At 35.2% G+C, this 9,787-nt stretch overlaps 1 protein-coding gene across 1 annotated transcript in view; it reads right to left on the reverse strand.

The window, feature by feature from the left end:
• LOC107701398 (alpha-2-macroglobulin-like protein 1) overlaps positions 1 to 7,137 on the reverse strand; it is a 34,596-nt gene extending 27,459 nt beyond the window's left edge. Inside the window, exons 1-12 of the mRNA XM_016503395.1 lie at positions 6,829 to 7,137; positions 4,545 to 4,728; positions 4,064 to 4,220; positions 3,860 to 3,912; positions 3,307 to 3,327; positions 3,033 to 3,201; positions 2,852 to 2,936; positions 2,606 to 2,732; positions 1,746 to 1,851; positions 1,555 to 1,664; positions 1,120 to 1,291; positions 150 to 155 (exon numbers count right to left, since the gene is read on the reverse strand). Coding sequence (XP_016358881.1) covers positions 150 to 155; positions 1,120 to 1,291; positions 1,555 to 1,664; positions 1,746 to 1,851; positions 2,606 to 2,732; positions 2,852 to 2,936; positions 3,033 to 3,201; positions 3,307 to 3,327; positions 3,860 to 3,912; positions 4,064 to 4,220; positions 4,545 to 4,728; positions 6,829 to 6,899 — 1,261 coding nt within the window. The 5' untranslated portion in view covers positions 6,900 to 7,137. The remainder of the gene's footprint in view (positions 1 to 149; positions 156 to 1,119; positions 1,292 to 1,554; positions 1,665 to 1,745; positions 1,852 to 2,605; positions 2,733 to 2,851; positions 2,937 to 3,032; positions 3,202 to 3,306; positions 3,328 to 3,859; positions 3,913 to 4,063; positions 4,221 to 4,544; positions 4,729 to 6,828) is intronic.
• Between the last annotated feature and the right edge of the window lie 2,650 nt (positions 7,138 to 9,787).

Below are 9,787 nucleotides of genomic sequence, written 5' to 3' on the forward strand. Positions count from 1 at the left end.
CACAAATATCAACAAACACAATATTTCTAAGCTGATAAAACACAATCAACATCTTTCATGTCTTTATTGAGCACACTCATTAAACATACAAAGTGATGGTGGAAGAAGTAAATGCTCAATCAGGTGAAAAAGAATCCTAGAGTAATAGCTAAAGACTTGAAGGATTAATTGAAGCTGGTTATTGTCTCCTTTCATGAGTCAACCATACGTAAAACATTGAACAGGCATGGTGTCCATGGAAGGACACCACGAAAGAAGCCACTGCTCTCCAAACAAAACATTGCAGCACACCTAAAGTTCACCAAAGACCACCTTTACACTCCACAACACTAATGGGAAAATGTCTTGTGGACAAATAGAATTGTTTGGGAAGAACATGCAGTGCTATTTATGGCGTAAAAAGAGAACAGTGTATAAAAACATCATCCCAACAGTGAAGTATGGTGGAGGGAGCGTTATGATTTAGGGCTGCTTTGCTGAGGGGACTAAGAATTCCCAAGTTTATCAGGATATCCTACAGGATCATCTCAAGGTGGCTGTCTGCAAGCTGAAGCTCAGAAGAAACCGTGGGATGCAGCAGGATTATAACCTTAAACATTGAAGTAAATCTACTACAGAATGGCTTGTAAACACAAAATCCACCTTCTGGAGTGGCCCAGTCAAGCCCAGACCTCAACCCAATAGAAATGCTGTAGAATGACCTCAAGAGAGCCATTCACACCAGACATCCTAAGAATATGGGTGAGCTAAAGCAGTTCTGTAAGGAGGAATGGTCCAAAATTACTCCTGGACGTTGTGCAGGTCTAATACACAGCTACAGGAAGTGCTTGCTTGAGGTTTTTGCTGCGAAAGGTGGTTAAACCAGTTATTAAAGCACTGTTTCGCTTACTTTTTCCACCATCACTTTATATGTTCAATGGGTGTGTTCAATAAGACATGAAAGATCATGACTGTTTGTGTTTTATCAGCGTAGAAATATTGTTATTTGTGACTTTAATGAAGATCAGATCACATTTCATGACCAATTTAAGCAGAAAACCAGGAAATTGAAAATAGTTCACTTACTTTTTCTTGAAACTGTGCATAATATCATGTTACCAAAAAAAAAAAAATCACTACTAACCCGTAATTCCACAAGTAATTCTAACCAATCCGAAGTGTCGAATGAGAAGCGGGCAGTGCCATTAATGTCTGTCATCAGTGTCACATTGACACTTTTATCACCATACTGCGCATATACAACCACTGGCTCATTTTTCATCACACTGGACTGTGGATTAGTGACCACAACCTGTTTAAAAACCAGATAGAGAAAAACAAAATGATTACTTCACAAACAAAAGTAGCACTTCCTGTACACAATATGGCCACACTACTAATGTTCTCGCCGCAAAACAGGTTGTTTATTAATGTTGCTGCATTTTAAGAAGTTTATGGTACCACAACAAACTTTTTATAAAGATGGTTGTCAAAAAACATGTGCACTGCAAAGTTACTTCAGAGAATTTGCTCCTTAATTATTAGTAAAGCTAATGACCTCAAGCTAGCGGTTACCTTTCCCTTAAAGACCATGCCAGGCCTGTATGTATTTGGTGTGTCTTCATAGTGAACATTGACATAATCACTGGTAAACTCAGCTGAGGTAGAACCCTCCATAGTTATCCCTGGAGGAACAAAAGACCATGTTTAATTACTCTATTTTGGAGAGTAAAAATGGACAACAGTCATTTGTTTTACACCCTCACCTGTTCCAGACTCTTCAATTTTACTATTCACTTGGAAAGATCCTCCTGAAGACAAGCCAAATTCTGTCACATTTATCACCTGAGACCCACAGCCAGTCTTGTCAGTCTGAATGGATAAGGATGAAATTAAAACGGTAATTTAGAATTCTAAAATACATTGCAACATGGACCCTTGTGAAAAGGGACCTTGTGTGTGTGTGTGTGTGTGTGTGTGTGTGTGTGTGTGTGTGTGTACTTGGTGTGAACTATATTTTAAATTGATATTAAATGCAATTAGCTGAACTTCAGAGGTTTTAGAGTCTCTATATGCAATTTCATAAGTACTTCTTTTGTTCTTGAAATATGGTTAAAGTGTACTGCCGAATGTACTGACAAGCATTATGGTAGTTGCAATTTTGTACATCTAAAATGTATTAACTTTAAATGTAATACTGAATAACACACTACATTTAAAAGTAGTCAGGTACTTTACTTTATGTAGGTCAACACATCAAAATAAGTTTACTTTTTTAATGCATGACAAAATATTAAACAAAAAACACTACAAGTGCACATTCAATACGTTTCAACACACTTAATTTTCACAAGGGGATTGTCTATGGTGTAAAATAATAGCTTTTGTAGAGCAATTGCCATTTATAAAACAGAAATGTCAGAAATGCTGTTTACTAAGAAATTGCACAGAATCTGAGGTATTATTATGAATTGGAACCTTATAATATATATATATATATATATACTGTATATAGAGAGAGAGAGAGAGAGAGAGAGTTTTAAGAGAATAAATGCTGATTAGTACAGTATTTTTAGGATGACAAGCCCAAAAGGTAACAGTTTTGTGTGTGCAGAGGGTAACGCACCATCATTGAATATTTTTTGCATATGGCAACACTGTCAGGGAAATCAGGTCTAATATAATAGATCTCAAAGCTTTGCCCACACACTTCAGCATTCACAGACCCCAACACAGGCTTGCCATAAGTGTATCTAAAGACAGTGAAAAAAATTATCTCATCAGGCTGAACATATCACTGAATTATAGTTATGTACTGTATGTGCCTCATTTATCTGTAAAGAAATGTACATTATTTGTAATAAATTCTTACTTTGCACAAACTTTCAGAGTGACCTCTTTGTCCTGGACAGTTATAACGGAGGGAAAATCGATGTTCACTTCATATTTTGGCAGAACTAAAAGAGAAATGTGGAAAAAAAGTTTAAAAAAATGGACACATTAAAAGCTGATCAGTATTGGATTGACAAAAAAAGTTGAATCCTGGTTCTAACCATATTCTTTAATTTCAAAGCTGTGTGATATTTGTTGGTTCTTCTCATCCCAAGCAGTGATTGTGTAGTAACCCTGAGCGGCTTCTGGAGACATGGAGTGGGCCAGATCCAAAATGCCAATCCTTGTGCCCTGATTCAACCACTGACCAATGCGATTTGAATAAGGGTCCTAAACAACAGTTGCACATAATGAAAAAAAGCCTACAGTGGAATCAAATTGCATTTTATAAAGTAACAAACAATGAACAGATCATGGATACTTGAAGGATTTTACCTGGAGTTCTACAGTTCGAAACTGCAAGAGAAAGACATTCAAAAATCAAAAATCATTTCAGTTAAGTCAAAAGAACAATAATAAATGTGACCCTGGACCACAGAACCAGTCATAAGGGTCAATTTTTTTAAATTGAGATTTATACATCATCTGAAAGCTGAATAAATAAGCTTTCCATTGATGTATGGTTTGTTAGGATATGACAATATTTGGCCGAGATGCAACTATTTGAAAATCTGGAATCTGAGGGTGCAAAAAAATCAAAATACTGAGAAAATGGCCTTTAAAGTTGTCCAAATGAAGTTCTTAGCAATGCATATTGCTAATCAAAAATTAAGTTTTGATACATTTATTGTAGGAAATTTACAAAATATCTTCATGGAACATGATCTTTACTTTATATCCTAATATAATTTTGACACATATGTACATTGTTTTTTGGCTATTGCTAAAAATATACCCAAGCGACTTCAGACTGGTTTTGTGGTCCAGCGTCCCACATATCACTTCAACTGAAAATAAAGTAAAATCACATAAATTCAAATAAATTTACCATTTGATTGAAAGGCAATAAATTGGAATCCAGAGACACAATGCGAAATTTAACTGCATGGGGAAGAAAATTTTTGAGACAGAATATTAATACATACAGTATGCAAAAAAGAAAGACTCAAAGGCTCATATTAAAAAGAACAAATGAGTACTGACAAGTAACATCTTAAACTATTTTGGAATGATTTACGAAGAGAAGTATTACTTGTTTGTCCAGGCTTGTAGATAGGCTTGTCTGATTGGATGAAAAGAAGATTTTGGGGGGGATTTATGAGGATCTTAGTGTTGTTGTTTAGGGATGTTTCTCCCCCTCGTATTACAAAATCAACAGATGCCACAGACTCCACAGTGACTACAGGAACCTGGAAGATACAAATTAAGAAAACAGTGTGTGTATAACTCCATTTACAGACTATAGAAATGTAAATGCATCATCAACACTATAGGGACCACTGAACAATTCAGTAGTAAAAAAATATATATACAAGATGAATGATAAATGCAAGTTTCAGGGTTTCACTTGCACATTAATTATATTTTATATCTCACTATGGATAGGCTCTTTAACTTTAATGTCATTTTATAAGTGTTGTGCAGACATGATAGGAAAGGGCCATGATCTCTAAAACATAGCCTTAGCACAAGTAGAGTCAATTTCTCTGTTCTGTTCAGCTGAGTATATTGACCTTAAAAGTGACACATTTGTAGAAATCCTTTTTAATGGAGCCCTGTTGTAGAATGGTCAGGTTGCGATTGTCAGTCCTCAAAGTGATCACTATAGAAAGTGGTTCTTTGGGCTCATGAATCTGTGCACACAGAGTCTCTGTGCTCCCACCCACTGCCTGGGAAGTGACTGTCACCAGGTAGATGCTGAAAGAAGACAAAACACAAAGAAATGCATTTAGAGACTTGCATAAACCATACAATGACTATAAAATGCTTTTTTAGTATAAGTTTATTGTCGCATGAGCCTGCACAAAAACAAGTAAATGTTGTGTAAGTGGTTGGTGCAGTATAAATGTGGCACTGGCACTATTATGAATTACCTTAAAAAGAAAAAAATATTATATTTAACCAGACAATACATATAGTGTTATTTAAGATGTAATTAAAATAAATATAATAATACAATTTATATTGAATAGTTATACAGTACTGGTCAGTCACAAGTTTGGAATAATTACCGTTTTTAATGTTTTTGAAAGAAGTCACCAAGGCTGCATTTTTTTAATCAAAATTCAGTACAAACAGTAATATAATGCAATATCATTACAATTTAAAATAACTGTTTTCTATTTTAATATATTTTTAAATGTAATTTAATCCTGTGATGGCAAAGCTGAATTTTTCAGTGGCACATTATCCTTCAGAAATAATTTTAATATGTGGATGCTGCTCAGTTTTTATCAATTAATAAAAATTGTTATTATAAAAGTTAAAAAAAATATATGAAAAACATCTGCATTATATCAGGATTCTAAGATAAATATACGGTTCAAATGAACAACACAATAAATACCTCTGCTGACACTTTTGATGTGTCCTTGCTGAATAAAAGTGTTAATTAGGCCTATACTTAAAAAAAAAAGTTTCCACTCCACAATTCCCACCAAAATATTAAGCAGTACAACTGATTTCAGTATTACTGATAATAAAAAATATTTTTGAGCAGCAAATCAGCATATTCAAATGATTCAAATGACACAAGAACTGGAGTAATGATGCTGAAAATTCAATTTGCCATCAAAGGAATACAGTCAGGGGCCTAGCGTCTTGTATGCATATGGGCCCGGGAGTATTGTGGGCCCGCCGAGCCGAGGGGGAACCTTTAATTGAAACGAGGGAATGAATAGAGCCCTGCACGGGCCCGGCCCTTCCGACAGCTTATCAGAATATTCTCGGCCTGAGTCTGACCCGAGCCCGTGTCTTTTTTCTCTCTCTCTCTCTCTTTCTATGCTGCTTGAACTGAGACGAATATAGTTACCTTATACAAATTTACATATACATACATACAAATTTTTTTGCATATGGGCCCGAGGCTGACTTGCTACGCCACTGAATACTGTACATTATATTTTAAAATATATTCAAATAGAAAACAGATTTATTGTCCTGTTACGCTGCCGGAAGGAATGATGGAGACATAAGTAAGCGAAATAGTCTTTAATTAATCCACAATATTGGGTAAATCCACACAGGAACTTAAATACATGACATAACAAGGTAATTGGGAGGAACACAGTTGCACTGAATGACTAATTAAACTAATAGAGGACAGGAACATGACCAAATAAGGGAAAATAGGAACAGAAACAGGGGCAAAAACACGACAAAACAGGTCTATGATCCTGACATCTATTAAATTGTAATAATATTTCACAATATTACCGTTTTTACTGAATTTTTAATGCAGTCATGTTGAGCAAACTAATAAAAGTAAATAAAACTAATAAAGCTTCATAATTTACTGGGCATACCCAGAATTCCCTGCAGAAACCTTGACATTTTGATTCTTTTTTGTATTTTCAGTTATTAGGTTAGCATTAATTAGTCTTATGTTATGTGTGATAGGCCTACTGATGGGGTTTTGTGTTTGTATGGGTAACACTGTGTTGTCTTGTTTTTATTGAGTTGTGAAATAGGCCAATATTGCTTTATCTCATATAAATTTAATAGCTAAAATTACATATTATAATATTATTTCATGTAAAATACGGTCATCAAAATGCTTCCCATATTGCTTGCTTACAATATCGTCACTGTGTCTCTCTTCCGGTAAGTTTTTACCGTAAATCTAAAAATAAACTGTTTACAGTGTTACATGTGAACACAAAAGTGCAGTTGTCCTAAACTTTTCATCAGTGTCTACTAGTTGTGGAAGACAATCGTCTGGTCCTCGACCTGCAGGTTTTCCTCATTACTCTACTTCTGCTATCTTGTATTTGTGAAGATAATCATAAAGGCTCTTACGGATCAGTGGCTCCGCTCGTTAAGGAGCATTGCAGCAGCAGCAGCAGCGGCGGCAGAATTGACAGCAGCATCCTGAGCAGTCAGTCCAGCACATGCGCAGAGATCTCGTCCACTGATCCCATCACACAAGAGCACACTTTTATACACCTCTGCCTCCTCCCTGCCCTACCACACCAAGGCATGGAAAGTTGATATGAAAACTGGTATGAGGAGGAGTATGATACATTGCGATCGACATATTTCCTCTTGTGTTGTGTAACAAGTGGACAGTAATTCATTTAAGTCAATGAAGCTGCAAAAAGGCTAAATGAGTTTGTTTTTTTGTTTTTTTGCAAAGATTACTTTGACAAACAAGCGGTATTGATCATTTGAGTTGTGTGAGACTTCGGAATTGTGTGCATTGCAATATAACAATAAAAGCAAACAATAGAAAAAATAAAATAAAATAAAATGTTTATTTATTTATTCCAGGCAGTCATTATTTATTTGAATGACTTTTAACCCTTGTTCCTCAAGCATCTTAAACTATTAAAATACACCATAAAAATATTCTTATATATCTATGATAAACTTGAAAAAAAAATACAGTGCTTATGAAACTGAATTAAATTAAATAAAAAACAATTATTATACAGCACTTATTAGATTGAATGAAATTAAACGAAAAGTCTTGGAATCTCATGATTTATTTCAGTGATGTAACTCTTGTTCTTAAACTATTAAAATGCATTATACACCTCTGCCTCCTCCCTGTCCTACCACACCAAGGCATGGAAAGTTGAGCAACTGGTATGATGAGGAGTTGGATAATGTGGGATCGATATAGGCATTATCTTTTGTGTTGTGCAACAAGTAAGTGGACAGTGATTCACTGAAGTCAATTAACTTGTAAAGTGGCTGAATGAGTTTCACTTTTTTTGTTGTTTGCAAAGATTACTTTTACAAAAAAAGCTGTATTGATCATTCGAGTTATGTGACAAAGGGAATTTTATGTATCGCAAACAAGAAAATAAAAGCAAACAATACAATAAAATAAAATAAAAAATAAATAAATGAAGGTCACATTAAAAGACCTGAAAACTTTTAATAGGAAGTGAAACAAAAGCAAACAATAAATAAAATAAAACAAAACAAAACATTTTATTTTTTCAAATTTTATTTTATTATTTTACCAGGCAGTCATTTTATTTGAATGACTTTTAACCCTTGTTCCTCAAACATCTTAAAATCTATTTTTAAAAACTATTAAAATTCACCATAAAAATATTCTTATATTTTAAAAACTGTGATAAACTTGAAAAAGTAAAACAAAAAAATTACAGCACTTTAAATTAAATTCAATTAAATTCAATTAAATTCAATTAAATTATCAGAGAGTCTATTTACACTAAGTGTAAAAAGCCCTCCTTGTCGATTTACACTAACTACGCCCACCAACATGTGATTGGGATAGTAAAGATTACAAAAGACGGCTGTCCAAGCTACTGTTTTGTGAATCTGCAAACTGCAGTCTTTTTGACGCGATCGGCCCGTGTTTGAATCCGCGTTTTGCTGACCTCTTTCTTCTTCCTTTTCAAGTCTCGCATCTCATCGAAAGGCATTCATTTTAAGTAAATATGAAGGATATAATCGATACGTTGAAAATAAAGAATCAGGTAGGGTTAGAGACTCTAACTTAGAGTAGGTGTAGGGAGGACTTTAGCTATTGTCCCAATAAGGTGGCATCCATTTAATAATTTGAATTAAAATTATAATTTACACTCAATACCTTATTATTGCAAAATTGTTTTATAATGTAGGCTGCAATACTGAGGTGCAGAGATATTTGCCACTATTTGCAATAAGTAGTAGCCTATAGCCTACACCTTATTCTTCCCGTAAAAATGGGCTCGACAATTTGTAAATTTTATGGGTCTTGCTTCCGGTCTCATTCTTCCAGCTATTTTTAGCTGTACAAAACCGCTCGTTTTGCTGCTTGATATTGCAAATTGGTGTGTCTTACCATATTATTTTAATGTATTATCTTAATTATGAACACACTTGTAGTGCAAACAATTTGACCGTTTACTGCACGCTGCAATTCTTCTACTTATTTCCTTATAGCGACTAATGAACCGGAAGTCTCGCCCATAGGCTTACTTCTGCATTGAAGAATAAGGTTGATAAATAGCAGAAAATTCTGCTATTTTTACATAGTGTAAATAGAATCTATCACTATTTGCACTTAGTGTAAATAGCACCTATCGCTATTTGTACTTAGTGTAAATAGCATCTATCGTTAAAAAATATGCTATTTTCACTTAGTGTAAATATCATCTAATTGCTATCAAAACATCCAATTCTCTCCTCTGCCCTCCTCCACCACTTCTTTAACAGCTGATGATTTCGCCACATTCTTCACAGACAAAATTAGAACAATCAGTAGTCAATTCTCAGCCCCCTCAGCCCCAGACTTCAAACCAACCACACCCACTGCTAAAATTCCCATCTTCTCCTTCTGTCCCCTCAGGCCCCTCAGGCAAAACTTCTCCTCTCCAGCCATCCTACAACATGCCCTCTAGACCCAATCCTCTCACACCTTCTCCAAGCAATCTCTCCTACACTCTTACCAGCACTCACACACATCTCTCCTCACAGGCACCTTCCCCACTGCATTCAAGCAGGCTCGAGTAACCCCACTGCTCAAAAAACCTACATTAAACACTTCTCTTATAGACAGCTACAGACCTGTCTCTCTCCTTCCATTCATAGCGAAAACCCTCGAACGAGTTGTTTTCAACCAGGTATCATTGTTTCTTTCACAGAACAACAAACTGGACGCTAACCAGTCAGGTTTCAGGAGTGGCCATTCAAATGAGACTGCGCTACTGTCAGTCACGGAAGCCTTGCGGATTGCAAAAGCTGATTCCAAATCATCAGTTCTTATTCTGCTGGATCTTTCTGCTGCTTTTGACACTGT

The sequence above is a fragment of the Sinocyclocheilus anshuiensis genome, unplaced genomic scaffold, assembly GCF_001515605.1.
Source record: "Sinocyclocheilus anshuiensis isolate Anshui unplaced genomic scaffold, SAMN03320099.WGS_v1.1 scaffold1906, whole genome shotgun sequence".
Classification (NCBI taxonomy): Eukaryota; Metazoa; Chordata; class Actinopteri; order Cypriniformes; family Cyprinidae; genus Sinocyclocheilus; species Sinocyclocheilus anshuiensis.